This window comes from Hyla sarda, chromosome 5, assembly GCF_029499605.1.
Source record: "Hyla sarda isolate aHylSar1 chromosome 5, aHylSar1.hap1, whole genome shotgun sequence".
Classification (NCBI taxonomy): Eukaryota; Metazoa; Chordata; class Amphibia; order Anura; family Hylidae; genus Hyla; species Hyla sarda.
The window spans coordinates 324,769,541-324,792,386 of NC_079193.1; the positions used below are offsets into that span (position 1 = coordinate 324,769,541).

Below are 22,846 nucleotides of genomic sequence, written 5' to 3' on the forward strand. Positions count from 1 at the left end.
TTGCAAAACTACAACTCCCAGCATGCCTGGGCATGCTGGGAGTTGTAGTTTTGCACCAATTAGTGGCTCTGTTTTGGTATACATTGCATTATGGGTGCTCTCCCCAGCAGACCGCGCCAAAAATGTCAACCAATTTTTTGTGTTTTTTTTCTTTTTGTTTCAGATCCGTGTATGCAGAGGATTACGGCGTCTTAATTTTTTTTTCTTTTAATAAAATGGTTAACGAGGGCTGTGGGGGAGTGTTTTATAAAATAATTGTTCCAATGTGTTTTTTTTATTGAATTTTCAGGCTTAGTAGTGGAAGCCGGTGTTATTGACAGAATCCATTACTAAGCCGGGGCTTAGCGCTAGCCCCAAAAACAGCTAGCGCTAACCGCCAATTATTACCCTGGTACCCACCGCCACAGGGGTGCCGGTACAAATGGGCCCTAAGCGTTAAAAATGGTGCTCCTTGGCCTAGGCGGTAACAGGCTGTCGTTATTTAGGCCAGGGAGGGCCATTAACAATGGTCCTCGCCCACCATGGTAACGTCAGGCTGTTTCTGTTTGGTTGGTCTTGTGCTGAGAATGAAAATACGGGGAACCCTATGCTTTTTTTTTTCTTTCATTTAAATAAAATAAACGTATAGGGTTCCCTGTATTTTCATTCTCAGCACAATACCAACCAAATGGCAACAGCCTGACGTTACCAGGGTTAGCGAGGACCATTGCTACTGGCCCTCCCAGCCTACATAACGACAGCCTGTTACCGCCTAGGCCCAGGAGCACCATTTTTGACGCTTCGGGACAGTTTGTACCGGCTCTTCCTGGCACCCCTGTGGCGGTGGGTACCGGGGTAATAATTGACAGTTAGCGCTAGCTGTTTTTGGGGCTAGTGCTAAGCCCTGGCTTAGTAATGGATTCCGTCAATAAGACCAGCTTCCACTAAGCCTGAAAATTCAATAAAAAAATAAAAAATAAAAAAAACACAACACATTGGAAAAATGTTATTTTAAAAAAACTCCACCTACAGCCCTCGTTAACCATTATTAAAAAGAAAAAAAAAAAAACAGGGAGCCACCATTTGTGCAAAACTACAACTCCCAGCATGCCCAGCCAGCCTTTGGCTCTCTGGGCATGCTGGGAGTTGTAGTTTAGCAACAGCTGGAGTCTCCCAGTCTGGGTAGACACTGCCAGAAGGGTCTGTTCACATTATACAAAACGGACAATGTGAACAGAGCTTCAGATTTACTAGCCAGGTTCCCTTTTGTAGCTCCGCCCCCTAATGATGTCATCACTAGGGGCGGAGCTACACGGACCTGCCCGGGACTCGAGGGAAGAAAGCAGACTTAGTCTTCTGTATACACTATATACAGCTATCTATAGATAGCTGTATATAGTGTATACCACCCAAAGGGTTAACCTACAGCAGTGTAAGTTAACTCTTTCCTTGCTGGGCTTGCGCATAGCACACAGCTCAGCAAGGGGATAGGTGAGCCAGCAATGTGTATACTGTATACACATTGCAGGCTCACTAAGTTCTTGCTGGGCAGTAGATATACTATGTATACCTACGGCTCCGTATCAGCTGTTCTCCCGACTCTGTAGCCCTGAGAACAGCTGATCCCGACATTCACATCAGGTGTCAGGAGGAGTGACATGCACTGTGATCTGTTCCTTACTGCAGGCACACTCTGCTCCATGCTGGGAGTTGTAGTACCTGCATTAATACACAGATCGCAGTGAGTGTAATTTCTGACACATGATGCGATCTGTCTATTAATGCAGGTACTACAGCTCCCAGCATGGAGCAGAGTGTACTCCATGTTGGGAGTAGTAGTACTTGTAGTTAAGGAAAGATCACAGCGGGCATCACTACTGACACCTGCTGCGATCCTCCTGTATAATGTATAGATGCGGCTGCACTTCTATGGTCCCCTGCACTGCCGTATATATACAAATATTCCCAGAGCTTTGATAGGCTGGAACCATCTGGCCAATCACAGATCTCTGCGGGAAATATGAATAGGTGTATATATACGTCAGTGCAGGGGACCATAGAAGAGCGGCCGCCGCATCTATACATTATACAGGAAGATCGCAACGGACGATCTGTCAATTAGTACAGGTACTACTACTCCCATCATGGAACTGTGTGTTCCATGCTGGGAGTGGTAGTACTACCTAAAAAAATGTAAAACAAAAAGTGAAAAAAAAAAAAAAAACACATACACACTACATTTTTAGTATTGTCGGCTACATTTTTAGTGCTTTACCCGCACAGATAAATTGATCCCTGTTTAAAAATGAATAAAGATTTTGTAATAAAAAAAAAAATGCCGTTAGATACAATTTTTTCCATCACTACTATATCTTATTTTTTTTAGGGTACCCTACAAAATTTTAATAAAAAAGGTATCTCCATAATTTTTTGGGATCGCTGAAGTACAAAAAAGAATAAAAACCGCTTGCAAAAACGCAAAATTTTAAACCAACATAGCATTTCAGGGCAAAAAATGCCAAACTAGGTTTTGTCGGGCGTTTTGAAAATCCAGCCTCTGAGCCCGAAATTGCTGAAAAACGCCAAAAGGATAAAAAAAAAAAACGCCAAACTGAAAAACGCCAAGTGAATCTGGCATTTTGCAGTTTACTATTGACTTGCAGCCAACATCTGGACATGGGAAAATTGCGGGAAAATTGGCGTTTTAATGGCATTTTTGCACAAAAAAAAACCTCAGTGGAGTTCCAGCCTTAGACCTGAAGGGCAAAAGGATCGGCTGCACCTGGATTGTACCTTGTATGCATTCATCAGTGTTGTGCCTGCTCACTGCACAACTAAGCGGGTAAGCGCTTCCAGTAGTTTTATGTGCATATGAGTGACGGATGATTGCACTATGGAGCGCTTTTGTATTTGTGCTACCGAATTTTGACAATAAAAGGTATGCTAGGAACCAGATTTTGATCCTCTTTAGAATAATCACTGGCCTCAGCCCTAACTGCTACATTTTGTTGATAGAACACCCTGTTTCTGCATAAAATTGGATTAAATCCTGACTCTAGATGTCTGCGTTGTAAGATAGATGGTGTCCACTTAAGGCATCTTTAGGTGGGAATGGACTGCTCTTGGTCACTTATGGAGAGATGCTGGATTTTATATCAGGCTAGAAAGCTCATAAAATAATTTTTGTAATAGATTTTGTGTCTCTGGACTAGAAAAGGGGGGGGGTAAGGGTATGGGATTGTTTTTTGTTTGTGTATGTTGTTTTCTTTTCTGAAAAAGGTCACTAAAAGTCATTGGATTTTTTATTCAAATAAAAACAGCTTACATATACCTTCCTGGCTCCCCATTGTAAGAGCGCCCATCCACAGGCTGGTGAATCTTGAAAGACAAAATCTTCTTCCCAGCAATATGTACATGACATCACAGCATCTCTCTGTCAATCACTGGCCGCAGCAGCGTCCCACCTCAGTGATTAGGGAAGCAGCACTGTAAGCTACTTCACGGAAGATGCTACACTCTGCAGCTCTGGGAGAAGAACACTGGCCTGTAAAGGGAGGACCCTGACACCAGAGACTTACAGTGAGTCAGGAAGGTATGTGTATAGGCTGCTTTTATTTATTTTAATAGTAAGCCTCTGGTCCCGGCTTCACCGCAGGCCTTATAAGTATTGGTTTAGACCAGAGGTGATGGCGGGACGTTTGTCAATAAGATGGACACAAAAATGTGTCTATATTACATTTGTCTGAAACTGGTCCCATACTCATTTTTCCAGTGGAGAGAATATGCATGCAGGACATCCTTGCAGTAAGAAGAGTGGAAGCCTAACAAACTCAGCTAAGGCTACTGTCATACACTAGTGACTTTAGTGTGTCTTGTTTTTCTTTTATCTAAAAACCACAAGCTTTGCTGGCAACATTTCTAACTATTTTGAGAAGACTTTTCCTTCGTGGTTTGGTCACTCCATCTTCACTACTTACTTGGAGACTCATCACTGACTGTTTACTTACCATTATTGCTTGAACCTGTAACAGAGAAAACAAAAGAATTGAGTTACAAAAGCAGAAAATTTATGGCACAGGAATCTATAGCCTGTACATCTAATATAGTAAAGTTACAGGACACTGCAACAGTGTATTACAATTACATTTTTGACTTGCAGGTTCTATTAGCATTATAAGCAATTTCTACTGACAGAGAAAACAAGGAACATACTGCATTTATTTTTTTGTTTTAGGACCTTTTGTTAATACATAGTTGGTGCTAGAGAAGTCTAGGAGCAGCTGATGAGACTCTAAACATACAAGTGCCTATAAGAACAGGGGGAAATCTGAGGTCTACAGCAAATAAATTCAGCTCCAGACCCCACAAGTTCACATGTAGTATTTAGTTAGTATTTTTAGCCAGAACCAGGAATAAAACCAATGCAGAGAAAAAAAAGTATAATAGAAGGATTTGCACATTTTCCTGTGTTATTGCTAAAATTCTGACCAAAACGTGATCTGGATCAAAATAGTAACCAAAATGCTACATGTAAATCTGATGCATGATTTAAATGGAGGTTCACAAAAACAACATTTATCCCCTTCCTGCTGTACCAATTTTTGGCAGCACTTATTCTCCTCGCATTCTTTTTTTTAAAAATCTTTTCATTGACTTTTAAAGGTTTGTTTTTTTGCAGGACGAGTTGTATATCTTTAATGATACCATTTACTATATGTATTGTACTAAACTTTTTTTTTTGTTTTACTGTGGTCCTATTACTCTTATTACACCCCAAGTCATACAGGATGTAATAGCAGTCGCCATGTTAACTGCACAGCACCCCTTGAGGTCTTCTCTAAGGAGGCTCCTTCAGGTTAGATGGCCAATATCAGAGACCCCTCCAAACCCACCTACTGCCAGCTAAAAAAAAAAAAAAAAAGTGTGTTTGATTTACACATAGCAACCAATCACAGCTCTGGTTTCATTTTCGTAGAGCTCGATAAGATATGAAACATGAGCGGTGATTGGTTGCTATGGGAAAATTAGAAATTTTTTGATAAATCTATGCCAATGTTTTGGGGAAAAAAAAGACAGGCCACAAACACTGCATTATGTAGAACAAAATAAAATGTTCAGTGTTTTTGTGGCCCTATTTCAGATGTGGGGGATAAAAACATGTCAGAAAAACATTACAAATCATTTTGCTTCATTTGAAAGAGCCTTACTTAAAATAAAATGTTCAGCAGAAACAAGAAGGGCTTTACAACAAAACTACATATTAGCCACAAACCTATAGGATTTGGTTTGCACAGAAAAACAACAACAACATAGATTTACAGCTCCACAAAAGCAGAGAGGTTCTCCTTTGGTAAAAAGATCAAGAATTAGGGTCTATTCACACGGCAGAATTTCCGTGCTTGTTGCTAGCTACATGTCTGTTTTATTCAGTCCCAATACCACAGATGTATAAAATCAAGCACCTACCAATGCAGACTGCCCTTACAAACAGTTGTGAAAAAATGAGTTAGTGTTTTAGACTGATGGCAGTAAAAAGATACATACCTACCACCGCTCCCCCAGTGCCTCCGGTAACCAGCTCAGACCTCCACCGTGATCCTCCTCCTGGTTGGAGAGTCATACTGCACTCCGCCAATCACCGGAACCCAGCAAAGTCCCGCCTCGGCCGGCCATAGGCTGAGCAGTAGTGTGACGTTTTTGGCCCTGGCACCAGGAAGAAGACCAGTGAGTGCGGTATGACTCACCAACCACCGGCAACCAGGAAGAGTATTGCGGTGGAGTTAACGGAGGAGCGGCAGCAGGCAGGTATGTATCTCATTGCCGCGATCTGTACTGATGCACTGATCGCGGATGTCGGCCATTACCGGCGGGTCCCCGGATGCTGATAGCAGCCGGAACCTGCCGTGTATGACACAAGCACTGCTTCGATGCTCGTGGTCATACACAGGGCGCTCCCCTATCCCAGCCGCATCCGGCCCACGTGTAATGCATTTCAATGAGCCGACCGGAGTCAAACGCTGACTCCGGTCGGCTCATTTTTGCCCCATATACGGTTCTCTAAAGGACCCAATACCGTGGTAGACCAGTTTTAGGTCCGGTGGGAAAACTTCATACGAAAAAAAAACGAGCCGACAGGAGTCACCCCCCCAGCTGCATACGGTCACGCCTTGCTTAAAACGTAGCGTGAACCCAGCCTTACAGCAGGCACGCTTCTGCAATGGTCGGAACGAACTTACACCTACCCTAGCCTCTTATCTGGAAACTAAGGGGGAGACTTATCAAAACCTGTCCAGAGGAAAAGTTGCCTAGTTGCCCATAGCAACCAGATTGCTTGTTTCACTTTTAACAAGGCCTCGGCAAAATGAAAGAAGCAATCGGATTGGTTGCTATGGGCGACTTTCTTTGCACAGGTTTTGATAAATCTCCTAAGTGTTCACTCCACTGGATCAATTGCAAAGGCTTAATAGGGTTCTATAAAAGGTTACGCATTTTTTAGTTTACACAGACAGGCACAATAGCATGCAACAGGGAATTACTGCAGAGTATTACGTGTAGTATTACATGGCCAATCCTCCTAGTGAGACTAAAAGAAATAAACTTAAAAAAAATTAAACCTAAATAAATAAACACAGCTTGTCCTGCAAATAAACAACCTTCTCATTTTCAAGTGCCACTATCTATATATTTTTTTTATAGTATCTTTTTTGGATCTTCTGTGAAGGCAGCTGCAAAAAGATCAATATTAGTAAATAACACAAACTGTTCAATATTGAACAAAGAAATTTGGTGTGTCGGGATGGGGAGTAATTAACACTTACCTTCAGTCCACAGCAACAAAAGCATCTGTGTGTTACACTGGTCATAGGAAAAAACCATATCAGCATTAGGTGGAATTTACCATACGTTACACTTACCAGGCATCTGCTCCATCATTCTTCAATTGCAAATTGGCTGCAGCTTTGGAGGAACAGCAACCAGGGCCAGTGTCTTCTGTGTCCAGGATAGTCCATCCCACGCAGGGTCAAATTTTAATCCGAATCACCCTTCAGTTACAACACCATAACACCCAGAGAGTATGTACAACTTACATTGTGCAGATTCGGGGAAATTCAGACTTCTTATACGGTTTCTTATCCAAGTAGTGAAAACAATTTTCGTTACTACTGTTTGAACACAATAACCCAACCCAATTAAGGGATAATTCCACCTAACACAAATATTCACACACAAGAGGCTTTAGCCTATGGTTCAGCGATGTAATGAGAATTTTCATTCTGCGTCTTCCTACAATGATGTCACCAGCTCCAAACATAGTTTTAATTGTGTGCATTATTGTACGGTTAATGTCAGGCGTCATTCATTGCATTGCAATGAATAAAACCAATGTGAAAATCTAAAGCCTTTCTGCAACAAATAGGGAATACTATATGTTTTAAAAGTCTGCTACATTCCTACAATCTGCAGTAGACTTTCTACACTAAGTACATGGGGTTTCTTAAAACCTCATTGACTAAAATTGCACTGTATTTTATTGTGGAATTTTGCTACCAAAATCTCACAACAAAGTACGCAACGTATGAATCCAGACTAATAAAATAGCTAATGCACATGGCATATTATTTTTCTATTTAATTCTATTACATCTCTGTTCAGCTTGTATAATATGGCCAGGTGCGTTAGCTCCTTCTCCTAAACTGCCATCAGCATCTTCATAAAATTCCCAAAGGTACCACCAGGGCTGTGGAGTCTGAGTCGGAAGAAATTTTGGGTACCTGGAGTCGGCAAACAATGCACCGACTCAGACTCATACTAAATTTAGATTGGAATAAAAAAAATGTAAAAAAAGTAAGTTTAAATGTCCCAATTCACAAAAAGTTATAATTAATGACTTCTCTACTTTAAGAATGAAGACCAATGCATGCAGTGCCTCACGTAACCGCAAAACAAACACGTTAAGTGACCATGAAGAAGCTTTTCATATGAGTCACTATATGGCACGCAACGCACAATTTGGAGCAGCAATACTTCTACTTTCCATAGTGTTGTGTTTTGCTGTTACAGGGAACCCATGGGTAACCTAGCCTCTCACTGATAAGGGATTAAGTAAATATGTTTTTTGCAGGACTAGAGACAATTGTATAAGTGAAGGGAATGGAGGGTCAATAGTTTAAGACTGAAGCTGTAAACCATTAGCCTGTATCCATTCAGCTAAGGCTATAAAAATGTGTAAACTCGATAGTTAGCTTAAAGGGGTACTCTGCCCCTAGACATCTTATCCCCTATCCAAAGGATAGGGGATAAGATGACAGATCATCGGGGTCCCGCTGCTGGGGACCCCCGGGATTGCCGCTGCGGCACCGCGATATCCTTACTGCACAGAGCGAGTTCACTCTGTGCGTAATGACGGGTGATACAGGGGCCGGAGTATCTTTATGTCACGGCTAAGCCCATCATGATGTAATGGCCTGCCCCCTCAATACAAGTCTATTGGAGGGGGCGTGGGGCGGTCATCACACCCCCTGCCATAGACTTACATTAAGGGGGCGGGCCGTGATGTAATGAGGGGCGGAGCCATGACATCACGCTGCTTCTTCCCCTGTATCGCCCGTCATTACGCACAGAGCGAACTCGCTGTGTAGTAATGAAAGCGCGGTGCCGCAGCGGTGATCCCGGGGATAGGATAGGGGATAAGATGTCTAGGGGCAGAGTGCCCCTTTAAACATGACTATGGGATTCTACTAGGGAAATCATGTTTTATAATAAATGCCCCTTCCTGGATCCTCCCACTGCCCTATCTTCAGCAGCAGATCAGCACACAAACTGTTCAATACAGTAGACTGTTGGCTTCCCCAGCCAGTAGTCTTGTGGTAATGACATGTATGTTGCCTTTCTTTCCTTTAAGGAATGTATAAAATACATTCGCATTCGGAGTCGGAAGAACAGAAAACTCCGGAGTCGGAAAATTTATCTACTGACTCAACAGCCCTGGGTACCACTACATTTTCAGTCTGGCCAGCTTCTTACAAGGGACACAACACTTTAGCTCATGAATTACCTCAAAAGTCATTTTCATATGCACAGTAAGCATTTTTGACGGATTTTATTTTAAAGAAAAGTCAACAACTACAAATAAAAAAAAATAAAAAAAAAAAGAAGCTGCAAGTTGAATGGCAGCATCGATTTCCTCGATATGATCCCACATTCACCATCACGTTTCTTGCCATCCTGGATCAGCCACATCTGCCGATGATGCATCATGTCAGGTCCGGACCCCATCCATTAACAGCTGTGCTTATGTCTGATGTCCTGTGAGAAAGCCAATAAACCAGAAGTTTTTGGTTGGCAGTCAGGAATTGTGACTGTGCTTTTTTGCAGTGAAAACGAGGAATGTCTCATTTTTCACTTGCCATACACTAATAATTCATCTTGAGGTTAATCATTTTCCAGATACCACTAAAATTTTCAAGAGGTTATAGCTCCCTGGGACAGCTGCCAAGACTATAAAACCAGCCACAGATTTGCAGTGAACGCTTTAGAAACTTACAGCACCATTAATATGGCAAAAGAGGATGAAGGGGCTACAATTTGTGAAAACAGCCCTATTCCTATTGCATCAAAAATCAATGAAGATAAAAGTGAAAACTGTTGGCTGCACCACTTAGTACAGTTATTTTAGTTAAAGGAGATCTTCAGTATAAAAACCTATCCTAAAGGATAAGTGTCAGATCGCGGGGTCTGACCACTGGGTCCCCGGCTCTTCTCCTGAATGGCCCCCTCAATGCAGCTCTATAGGAGAGCCGAAGCATTGCATTCAGCAATCTTCGGCTGTCCCATAGAGCTGCACTTAGGGGGCATGTTTGCCGCCAATTCATTCAGTTGTCAAAACGCTAATTGGACGCAGAGCCGGGTCAGACTCCCCGCAATCTGAACCTTATCCCCTATTCCTAGGATATGGGATAAGTTTTTATTTTTTTTATTCAAACAAAAAAAGTTTATTGGAGAGTAAAGTACAAGTGAAACAAGGCCCAACTGAGCCATAACATATCAAAGCACATGTTACATAAATGGAATAGTATCAAAACATAACGCGCATGGGATAAGTTTTTATATCATGAGTACGTCGTTAAATCGCACCTCCAATTCTAAACAAGGAATGTGCACTAAAATTATTGTACCAAGTTATTTTCACTTTTCATTTTGCAGCTAAAACACTGCCTGGGCTCCTGGACTGGCCATAGTATGTGTTGGTAGCTGCTCATAACCAAGTATTAAAAGGGGGTTTATAACAAGTACTATTTTTAACTGTAACAAATTAACAAATATTGTTCTTCTGATGCAAACTGCTCTGGCGTCTTCAGTGCCCCACTTTATGTCTAGTGTACATTAAAGGGTACGTCTCATTCAAAAAACTTTTGATATATTATAGATTAATGTATGCAGAATAACTTTACAATTGCATGTTATTAAAAAATATGCTTCTTTCTATTTAACCCCTTAAGGACCGGGGTTTTTCCGTTTTTGCATTTTAGTTTTTTGCTCCTTGCCTTTAAAAAATCATAACTTTCAATTTTGCACCTAAAAATCCATATGATTGCTTATTTTTTGCGGCACCAATTCTACTTTGTAATGACGTCCGTCAATTTGCCCAAAAATCTACGGTGAAATGGAAAAAAAAAATTATTGTGCGACAAAATTGAAAAAAAAAACACGCCGTTTTGTAACCTTTGGGGGCTTCCGTTTCTACACAGTACATTTTTCTGTAAAAATGAAACCTTATCTTTATTCTGTAGGTCCATACGATTAAAATGATACCCTACTTATATAGGTTTGATTTTGTCGTACTTAAGGAAAAAATCATAACTACATGCAAGAAAAATAATACGTTTAAAATTGTCATCTTCTGACTCCTATAACTTTTTTATTTTTCCATGTATGGGGCGGTATGAGGGCTCATTATTGGCGCCGTGATCTGAAGTTTTTCACGGTACCATTTTTGCATTGATAGGACTTAAAGATCATTTTTAAATGATATAAAAAGTGACCAAAAATGCACTATTTTGGACTTAGGAATTTTTTTGCGCATACGCCATTGACCGAGCGGTTTAATTAACGATATATTTTTATAATTCGGACATTTCTGCACGCGGTGATACCATACATTTTTATTTACACTGTTTTTTTTTATTGGAAAAGGGGGGTGATTCAAACTTTTAATAGGGGAGGGGTTAAATGATATTCATTCACTTTTTTTTTTGCAGTGTTATAGCTCCCATAGGGAGCTATAACACTGCACACACTGATCTTTTACATTGATCAATGGTTTCTCATAGGAAACCAGTGATCGATGATTCTGCCGCTTGACTGCTCATGCCTGGATCTCAGGCACTGAGCAGTCATTCGGCGATCGGACAGCGAGGAGGCAGGTCGGGGCCCTCCCGCTGTCCTGTAAGCTGTTCGGGATGCCGCGATTTCGCCGCGGCTATCCCGAACAGCCCACTGAGTTAACCGGCAGCTTTTACTTTCGCTTTTAGCCGTGCGGCTCAGCTCTGAGCGCGCGGCTAAAGAGTTAATAGCGCGCGGCGCCGCGATCGGCAATGCGTGCTATTAGCGGCGAGTCCCGGCTTCACTAGGACGCCAGGCCCGCTGTGATATGATGCGGGGTTACCGTGTAACCCTGCGTTATATCACGGGAGCAGGACCAAGGACGTACCTGTACGTCCTTGGTCCTTAAGGGGTTCATTTTCCACTTTGAAGAAATGACCACTAGGGGTCTCCCTACCAGTCCTGGCAGCAAGCATTTCAGACTCATGCTGGAGTCCTAAACACTATGAGCTGCCAGTCTGCTTTGTTCACAAAGGAGAACACTCAGAGCTGCCAGCCTGCTTTGTTCACAGCCTGTTTGGCTGTGAACAAAGCAGGCTGGCAGCTCTTGAGTGTTTAGGACTCCAGCATGAGTCAGAAATGCTTGCTGACAGGACTGATCGGGAAAAATACAATAGAAAGAAGCATATTTTTCATTAACATGCTATTGGAAAGTTATTCAACATTCATTAATCTAAAATATATCAAAAGTTTATTTGATGAGAGGTACCCTTTAACAGTGCATTCCAGTGTGCCACCACACTGTTGGCAGAAGCCTTCCGTGTCGCAGAACCATCCCGTCCCACAGCAGCAGCCGCTGCTGTTATTATGGCACTTCGGCCCATGCTGCCCCATCTTGTAATGGCAGCCGACATCACAACCATTTTAAAGAACCAGAGAGCAGTGGTGTCTGCAGGGACTCATAAATGAGACCCCTGACACAGCACTCAATGAGTGGAGCAAGAGGACATCACTTGTCAGGAGACAAGCAGGGATTGCCGAGCCTGCCAAAGCCGGATAGACACAGGCCAGGTGTGTGACAATGGAGTGATGAAGGGGGTTAAGGGGGACTCTGGGGGGAAAAAAGTTTTCAAATCAACTGGTGCAAGAAAGTTAAACATATTTGTAAATCACTTCTATTTAAAAATCTTAACCCTTCTAGTACTAATCAGCTGCTTCATAATACAGAAAAGTTATTTCCAGCCTGATAGCAGTGCTCTCTACTGACACCTCTGTCCGTGTCAGGAACTGTCCAGAGCAGGAGAGGTTTTCTATGGGGAGATTCTAATCTGGACAGTTCCTGACACGGACAGGGGGTGTCAGCAGAGAGCACTGTTGTCAGACAGAAAAGAAATTCACAAAAGTCTGTTTTATACAGCAGCTAACAAGTACTGGAAGGATCAAGATTTTTTTTTAGAAGTAATTTACAAATCCGTTTTTTTTTCAGGCACCAGTTTTTGAAAACATTTGTTTTCGACTTGTTTCCACCGGAGTTCTCCTTTAATAAAATGGCACAAGGGTTGATGAAGTGGCACGGGGTAGGAGCAACCAAATTTGCAATGCCGATACTGGCATCAGATCGTACGTCCAACACGATACATGCAATTGGTGGCACACCAAATTATATCTAAAAAAAAGGGGGGGGGTCACCAACATTAAAAGTTTGGAAAGCTTTGTTGTAACAGAAGGGTTCTTCCTGCTGTATCCTCAAGCTGAGAATTTAACCATGTCTAAGGGAGGGGTTATAGTATTTTGGGGGAGCTATAGCTGGCCAAGTTCTCAGCCATAGTGTACCACAGGAACGGGAAGTCTAATACAGGATGTACACAAGATAGGAAGTGGAGCAACAAAAAGAGCAGACAGCCTGCATCAGAAGGAAAGTATGGAAGACCACCGAAAGACAGTAAAAATAAAATAAAAAAACCTTTAACAACTATGTTAATTTACTTTAAAAATATATCTATTCAACAGGCATATGACGGGAATGTGTGGAATTTTTTACATGTCCTAAAATAGTTGTTCCAAGCATCTTCACTTTTAATAAGATGCTGACAGGTTGCCTACTCCTAAGCATCTGTATCCTGCATGAGACTCAGTATTTTAGGATGTAATTTGATTCTACTATGTTCCATTCCGTACTGGAGACGGGATCCATGGAAAGCACTGATTCTTAAAGGGGTACTCTGCCCCTAGACATCTTATCTCCTATCCAAAGCATAGGGGATAAGATGTCTGATAGCAGGGGTCCTGCCGCTGGGAACCCCCGAAATCTCACCTGCAGCACACGTCATCTGGTGCATGGAGCAAGCTTTGCTCTGTGCCTGACGACTGGTGGTGCAGGGGCCGGAGAATCGTGACATCATGAGGGGGCTGGGCAGTGATGTCACGATCCTGCGGCCCCTGCACCACCAGTCATGACCAATCAGCTCATCAGATTCCCCGAAAACATGTTGCCTCTCGGAGTGCCCTAGAATTACCCTGCATCGCTAGTCATCAGGCACGGAGTGAAGCTTGCTCTGTGCATCAGATGACAGGGGTGCTGCAGGAGAGATCACAGGAGTTACCAGTGGTGGGACCCCTGCAATCAGATATCTTATCCCCTATCCTTTGGATAGGGAATAAGATGTCTAGGGGCGGAGTACCCTTTAATGCTTAGTTAGAAGCAGCCACTAGCACAGGGGTCAACTGGTCAATGCAGCGATAGCTGCAAATTTAAAAGTCAAAGTAATTAAGAAAGAAATATAGTGCGCATTCCTGCACTATAATGATTTTTTGTATAGAATTGTGAGTAAACTTTAAAAGGGAATCTGTCAGTTCCCTTGCCCCCTTCACCAGTTAGCCACCCCCCTCTGTCACTGGTCACTTATCTACGACCCTGATTGCCTAGTCTGTACTGTAATCCCTGCCTCTCCCTATAATCTAACAGCCAAGTGAAACACCCAGTGGCTCCTAAGCCAAAATTTGCTTTAAAGCATGCTCCTGTATACTTCTATCTATAATTGTTGGATGTGCTAACCAATTTTTGCTTTTTCTTTTGTATGTGGAGGGTGTGGCTGCACTCCACCCATCTCCCTGAGTGTTTTAAAGAAAGGAATAGCGGGGATCCTAGATGCCCAGAAATTTGTAGGCTTAGTGCTAGCCCAGGAAAGGCAAATCTTTAGTGTAGGCTCCTTCTGTCTCTCTCTCTGCTGCTGTAATGTTTCGACTTGGATAAAACACGGCAACTTTCTTGCCAAGACATTGCAACAAATTCCGCTTAAGTGCAATACTATACACCTATAAAAACTTACAAACGACGGACACCAAAATTGGTATACAATACTTTAGTGATATCAAGAAAAAACAACAGAATAGCCCTCACAATTAAAATAACCCACCCTTAAAATACCCCCCCCAAAGGAAGAAGAACAGATGGGGAAGCACTGCCAACAATAATCCCCTATTACAACAGCCAATCTAGAAGGTGTAACATATACTCAAAATCCAGCAAGGGTGGGTTGCTTTAATTGGGAGAGCTATTCTGTTGTATTTTGATATCAATAAAGTATTGTATACCATTTTTGGTGTCCATCGTTTGTAGGTTTATATGGTTTTGGTTTGCACCTTGTGTTAGCTGGATTGTAGGATTTGGCAATACTATACACAGCCTGCAGACAGGTTGGGTGCTTTTTCTATTACTGTCCAGCCCCTTTAAACTGAGTAGTGTGATCCCGAAGTCATGTTTCTTCCCATAAGATCCTTAGTTCTTGATAAAAGACAGAAATTCAAGAGACCAGTTTTTTGAGTCAGCTACCATGGACACACAGAGGTCTCCATAGGAGCTGCAGATAAAAAAATAAAAAAAATAACAGTTTGTTCACGCTACAGAATTTTCATAAACTGAAATCCTTATTCCCAGCGCATTCCGAGGAAAGAATGAACATGTTCATTTTTTCACTGGTGTCTGGGATCTGGAAATAACATTGTGTTTATGGTGCAGCAGAATCCAATTAAATGCAATCGGATGCAGCTGCACCGTATTTTCCCCAGCGGAGCTCTGGAGCGGCGTTCTGCTCAGAAAATAGATCGTGTGAATGGGCCCTAACAGTTTATAAAAACAATAAAAATGTTGGCTGTTATAATGGCCCTTTTTTTCAGGAAAATTACATTAAAGGGGTTCTCCGGTGCTTAAACATCTTATCCCCTATCCAAAGGATAGGGGGATAAGATGCCTGATCGCGGTAGTCCCGCCGCTGGGGACCCCCGGGATCATGCACGCGGCACCCAGTTTGTTATCAGTCCCCGGAGCGTGTTCGCTCTGGATCTGATTACGGGCGACTACAGGGCGGGCGGCGTGACGTCACGCCTGTGTCGGCGTGTGACGTCATGCTCCGCCCCACAATGCAAGCCTACGGAAGGGGGCCTGATATATATCACGTCCCCTCCCCTAGGCTTGCATTGAGGGGGCGAAGCGTGACGTCACACGCCGCCTGCCCTGCTTTTTTCTGCTGACTTGTCATCTGCAGCCCCAAGCCAGGTCATGTTCTTCATCCCCCAAAGGACCTTGTGAACTCTGCTCGACAACCTCTCCTTCTCAGGTCTCCACATGCAGATGAGGTTACCTTATTTACCTTCAACCCTCCCTTCCCCACCCCTTTACACTTTTAAGAGTAAAGGTTAAAAGGGAACTTGTCACCTGTTCCATGCTGCCCAAACCACAAGCAACATGAGAGAGGCAGCAGGATGCAAAGACAATATGATTTTTTTTTTTAGCACTCCAAGAAATCAGTTTTAAAAAGCTGCCCGGACCCTAAGTAGTCATGGAAGGCAGTCCCTGCGGCAGCTTCCCACTGGCTCTGAGAGACACATCTCTTCCTATACACCGGGAAATACTGCTCACACAAGGCCTTCAAGGCAGGGAGCAGCTGCAGGGAACCACCCCAATGACTACTTGCTTTTTTTTTTTTTTTTTTTATGTGTTTATATCATTGTGTGCTGGCATCCTGTTGCTGTTTCCGTTTCATGCTGCCCGTGGTCTGGGCAGTGAGCAACAGGTGACAGGTTACCTTTAAAAGGTGTGACCTCTATTAGGTTGCTACTTTCCTTTTTCAAAAAGCGTTTAAAAAAAGGCAAACGGACATCTGATTGGGATCTGAAAAACCATTCAATTTAACATAAAGTGATTGTAATACCCTGACTATGCATTAGCATATAGATTGGTTGCTATAAGCAACTTTTCCTCTGCACAGGTTTTGATAAATCTCCCCCAAATTGAATAGGCGGATGGAAGAGCTGGGAGATGAAGACATTAGTATTGCTAAAAAGAGCAATGGGAATGCCACCATTTCTATTTTCCCAGAATAACCATACATACATTTTGGAGCATTTCTATTGGACAGCTGCAGCGAATGGGGTAAGAAGCACTGATAGAAAGAAGGCCACCTGCACTATAAGAATGTATATTCAGGTTAGTACAGGTGACCCTCCTGTCAGTTTTCCTTTAAAGGTGTTGCCTTAGTATATTCTAGTGGTTCTCCTCTCCCTATCTCCCCAGTCCCCTGATTTACAGGTGACATCTTCTCTAACCGGAGTGGTTTACTTTTCTTTACTATTTGGCCTAGACCGCCATTAAGATTTCTCCCATACAAGACTTCTCCACAGAACCAGCCAAACAAACATTTTTGGCTCCTTTCTGCATTACAATACCCACCTATTTACAATTTAGTCACACACTGTAATAGTACCCGCTTTGCGTCCCCATAAAATTGTTAGGCCCCCTTTGTGCCCCCGTATATAGTTGTAGGCCACCCTACTGTCCCGAGAAAGAAAAAGCACCTTGTGTAATTCTGTGAGGTATCGGTCCCCAGGTACCCTTGTGAGGTGTAGTGCTCACCTGAGATGACCCTTGGGTTCATGCATATACCCCTTTGTATGGGGTACAGACGTGGGATCTCTAGCTGCAGCCTGCAAATTTTCGGACCGGTTTCCTTGTGGCAGCGAGAAGTCCGGTAATGAAGAGAACTTTAAGATCAGGAAAAAATCCTTTGCACTGGTGCTGCTCTCAGGTGATCACTTTCAGGCATCAGTCCAGTATTATGTATCAAATGTTATTTATTGGCACATTAAAATCAATAAAATTTAACAGACAGTGAGGCAAAATGCGTTTTGGGAGTAAGTTCTCCCTTTTTCAATTGCAAGAAAGAGCTGTCTAATGATTAACATGCAAAGGCTCTTTTAAATACAGTTGTTACTGGCGCCAAAATACAAGGGTTGAAGGTCAAGGTGAAATCGTGCCAGTCAGGACAGGTGGTTTAAAAGCTCTTTTTCATGGCATTTACACATAATAAAACACATATACAGACATTTCAATAAAAGAGAAATGAAATATATATATTATAATAAGAATTAAGAATATAGAGCAGCTGGTATAAAGTCGCTCTGTAAAGCCAAACGAGGCTGGGTTATTTGGGACTGAGGTCAATTCTTGGATGTGTAGTATGTTTTGAAACGCCCGCTTTTTCATTAATGAAAATCACAGGGCTTATTCATCAGAGGACAGTATCCGTAGACAGACATCTGGTTACAGTGTGACACTATATATACCAAAGAAAGATTAATCCTAAGATTCAATCACTGTTAGGCTAACATCCTTGACGGCGCGAATATGCGGCCATGTATGCATATACAGTTAAATCTCCCTCACTTTGTATGATTCAGGTAGTTTCAATACATACTACACATCCAACCCTTGACCTCAGTCCCAAATAACCCAGCCTCGTTTGGCTTTACAGAGCGACCTTATACCAGCTGCTCTATATTCTTAATTCTTATTATAATATATATTATATTTATATATATTTATATATATATATTTATATATATATATATATATATATATATATATATATATTTCATTTCTCTTTCATTGAAATGTCTGTATACGCTTTTTATTATACATGTCTAAATGCCCTGAAAAAAAGCTTTTAAACCATCTGTCCTGACTGGCACGATTTCACCTTGACCTTCGACCCTTGTATTTTGGCACCAGTAACCACTGTATTTAAAAGAGCCTTTGCATGTTAACCATAAGACAGCTCTTTCTTGCAATTGAAAAAGGGAGAACTTACTCCCAAAACGAGTTTTACCTCACTGTCATATTTTATTGATTTTAATGTGTCAATAAAAAACATTTGATACATAAAACTGGTCTGATGCCTGAAAGTGATCGCCTGAGAGCAGCGCCAGTGCAAAGGAATTTTTCCTGATCTTCAAGTCCTCTGGTCTGGGAACCTATTACTATGGCTCATAGCAGTAGGTCCCCAGTCTGCAGGGGCAGTGGAGCAACAAAGCTGATGGTAGTTACTGCCCACAGCAGCCCAGTGCCCACGCTTCCCCTTTGCTGTCCTCCTGCTCCGTTCCTCGGTGCAGTAACGTCAGCCTACCATTTCTTTCAAAGTGGTCCAGACCAGTAACCAGTGGCTGCCATTACTGATTTTTTTTTCTCAAGTACCCCCTGGAGAGCTGCTAAGTACCCCTGGGGGTACTTGTACCCCAGGTTGAGAACCACTGTTCTACACTAAACTGAAAACAAGCCTCCTTGCTTGTTTTACTGCTAGACATATCACTTTGCACAACTAAATGGATTTGTCACATTACAAAACACAAGATTGCCCAATATTAGCAACACAAACAATTAAAAACAACCCCATATTGGAAAAAAACAACCCCATATTGGAAAGTACTGAATGCAAACACTTACCAAGGACACTGTTCCAGAACTCAAATTAAAGTGAGGAACACTTGTTTTTGGCCCACTTCTTTCTTGTGAAGAGTTTCTATGGCAGACACTGCTGTCGCATAGTTTGGCATGCGAAGAGTGGCTATGCCTCTTTCAATATTTTTCAGATTCACAGAGATCACTTTGTAGTCACAGAAAAAGTCTAAAATTTCAGCAGCAGTGACAGAAGAAGGTAAGTTCCGCACAAAGAGTAAAGTTACTGCACTTTTCACTGATGCAACTTTCTCGCAGGGTGGTTCCTCTTTGCAAACTTTCTCATCTTTCGGTTTTTCCCCTGTATTGTCTGGATTGTCCTGAATCAAAGGAGTTTCCTGTACAATATCCGAATCTGCCATGGTTTCAGATTCTTTATTTGAAGGCAGCACATTTTCTGAATCCAACTGTTCCTCTACCTCATTGGACTCCAGTGCAGAAGACTCTCCATTGGCTGGCACTGGTGGGGTCTTCACACTGGGATCCAAATCAGGTAATGAATCTGAAGTAAGATCAGGCTCGACACTGGGAGGCGGATTGGTTAATGAATCTGAAGTAAGATCAGGTTCGACACTGGGAGCTGGATTGGGTAATGAATCTGAAGTAAAATCAGGCTCGACACTGGGAGCCAGATTAGGTAATGAATCTGAAGTAAAATCAGGCTCGACACTGGGAGCCAGATCAGGTAATGAATCTGAAGTAAAGTCAGGTTCGACACTGGGAGCCAGATCAGGTAATGAATCTGAAGTAAAATCAGGCTCGACACTGGGAGCCAGATCAGGTAATGAATCTGAAGTAAAATCGGGCACATCATCTGCTTCAGTAACAATGGCTTCTTCGGATTTGTTAGCCTCCTGTAAAGCCTTCATTTGTTCCTCAGTAATGCGGCTCAAAAGGATTTTGATCCCTAGATGTGTTTGGCCATTTTCTTTTTCGGCTTTAGATGCCTCCTTTTCATCTGCAAATTTTACCAGTGCTTCCCCAAGCCCGACTCCTTTATTGTCAAGTAATAGAACAATGGCATCTTCTTTTACAGTTTGCCCAGTGAAGAATTTCTGGACATCAGCTTTAGTAACATCAAAGGCAAAATTTCGCAGATACAAGTACCTCTTTTCCTTTGAGGATCGACTTTGAGACTTCTCCTTAGGTGTGTAAACCTTACAGACTCTGACTTTCATACGCTCGATCAACCCATACATATCCCTTTTAGAAATGGGTATTATTGTTACAGGGTGGCCCATGAAAAGTGCCCCGTCCAAGCTGAGGGCTCTTTTATAATCCCTTTCTGTAGTAAACATGGCAAAACCTTCTCTTGTCCTTTTACCCTCTTTGTCAATTAGGAAGATAATCTGAGAGTCCTTCATGTCAAGGTCAAAGAAAAACTTCTTAATATCTTTTCTCTCAGCTCTGTAGCTCAAATTAATAATATGCACATAGAAATCCCGCACATAAGGTGATCTACGCCTCAATCTTCTGTATGGTGACCTGGATCTGTACCTGGATCTAGATCTGCACCTGGATCTACACCTGGATCTGCACCTAGATCTACACCTGGATCTGCACCTAGATCTGCACCTAGATCTGCTGCGTCGTCTATCACGGCTAGAATAATGGTGAGGAGACCGCGACTTATTAACAACAGGTTCTCCACCATTTTTGACCCATTCAACCTCATTAGAAAGCTTGAGTGTCACTGGCGAACCGCAAAGGGGCAGGCTGTGAAGTTTCAGCCCTTCGCTGGCATCATGACTTCTTCCAAACTTGACAATGGCATTCCCATTCCTTACTCCATTAGTAAATCTCAAAAACACCACATCTTCCACAAGGAGTCCCTTGAAAAACTCTCTTATTTCTACCTTTGTGGTTTTCACTGGCATCCCATGTATGTATATATATGAAAATGAAGACGAAGGTCTATTGTCAGGACTTCTTCGATTAACCTCTGGGTTGTATGATGCGCCCATTGATGGCTTCAGACCTATCTGGTATACCTCCAATGCACGTCTCATTTCCTCTTCGGTGCTGTATGTTAAACGGATGTATGAATCCCTAAGAATATGGCCAGACAGGTTTAAGGCACACCGAGCCTCTTCATATGTTCCAAACACAATATAGGCCTCACCAAATTTTCCACCTGTGATATACACACCACCTCTAGGAATACTCAATCCAGAAAAGAATTGCCGAATATCAACTGAATTTGCTACAGCAGGAAGACCCTGCAGACGGATGATCAGCGACATTTTCAGGCAAAAGCAATTATATCTGCAGATAGGGGGAAAAAAAAAAAGTTCTGTAATTTTCTGGTAAAATGAAAAGAGAATTGACACATACAACTGACAAAATATACATTTTACATAATATAAAAATTCCCCAAAAATTATACATTTCTAAATAAGGCTTAAAATGGGTTATTAATCTGTTCAATAGAATCTGGAATCCCTGGTTTGACTCCCCTATTCTACAGATATGTCCTATTACGTTTCTTGTAGTGGTACCTTTTTAATTATTTTCTTTGCATATTCTCTTCATGCTGACCATTGTTTGCTGGTTGCAGAATACTGTTTTCTAATTGTTCTGCTTTTATATTTTTTCCTGAGCTAGGGTTTACGGTGTCTGTTTGTGGTGACACATTTGCTTTGCAATGACTCATTGGTTTTCAATAAACTTGATACGTTTGATACTTAAAGGGTTATTGACCACTTCAGGACTCATGACGTAACGTTACGTCATGACACCCTGGGTCTTAAGGACCCATGACGTACATGTATGTCATGGGCAATTCCGGTCCCCGCCATGTGCTGGGCGGGGATCGGACCCGGGATGCCTGCTGAAATCATTCAGTGCATCCCGTGCAAACGCCCAGGGGGGTCATCAGACCCTCCCATGTCGGCGATTGTGGCAAATCGCAAGTAAATTCACATGCGCGATTCCGGGTCAGTGGCCACCCCCTCCTATCCCTGCTATTGGTTGTATAATCGCGACGACCAATAGCAGATCGGGGGCGGGGTACTTTAGGTTTCCCCGCTCTGCCCACCCACAATAGGCGGGGCAGGACAGGGAAACCGTCAGGGACAGATGACAAAGGTCACTTACCGATCTGCGGAGGCTGCAGGCGACGGTGATCGGTGGGCGGCAATGTCGTGCGGCTGGCTCCCTGGATCCTACAGAAGCCGGTGAGTTGCCTAGCAACATCTGGAGGGCTACAGTTTGAGACCACTAAACAGTGATCTCTATACTGTAGCCCTCCAGATATTGCAAAACTACAACTACCAGCATGCCCAGACAGCTGGAGGGCTACAATTTAGAGATCACTGTACAGTGATCTCCAAACTGTAGCCCTCTAGATTTTGCAACTCTACAACTCCTAGCGTATTGTATGGCAGTGTTTCCAAAACGGAGCCTCCAGCTGTTGGAAAACAACAACTCCCAGCATTTCCGGACAGCCACTGACTGTTCAGGCATGCTGGGAGTTTAGCAACAGCTGGAGGCACCCTGTTCGGGAATCACTGGCGTAGAATACCCCTATGCAATCCCTAATTTAGTCCTCAAATGCGCATGGTGATCTCTCACTTCAGAGCCCTGTCGTCTTTCAAGGAAACAGTTTAGGGCCACATATGGGGTATTTCCGTACTCTGGAGAAGTTGCACTACAAATTTTGTTTTTTTTTCTCCTTTTACCCCTTATGAAAAGGAAAGGTTGGGGCTACACCAGCTTGTTAGTGTAAAAAAAAAATTTTTTTTTTTTGTATTGTCC

At 42.6% G+C, this 22,846-nt stretch overlaps 1 protein-coding gene across 2 annotated transcripts in view; it reads right to left on the minus strand.

The window, feature by feature from the left end:
• Positions 1-1,944: 1,944 nt before the first annotated feature.
• Positions 1,945-22,846, minus strand: part of LOC130274240 (RNA-binding protein 12B-B-like) — a 36,811-nt gene continuing 15,909 nt past the window's right edge. The window contains exons 3-4 of one of the 2 annotated variants that reach the window (XM_056522320.1): positions 19,079-21,355; positions 1,945-4,001 (exon numbers count right to left, since the gene is read on the minus strand). In XM_056522320.1, coding sequence (XP_056378295.1) covers positions 19,099-21,333 — 2,235 coding nt within the window. In that variant the 5' untranslated portion in view covers positions 21,334-21,355 and the 3' untranslated portion in view covers positions 1,945-4,001; positions 19,079-19,098. Of the gene's footprint in view, positions 4,002-9,064; positions 9,286-19,078; positions 21,356-22,846 lie in introns of those variants that run through there. The other variant, XM_056522319.1, reaches the window with a different exon arrangement.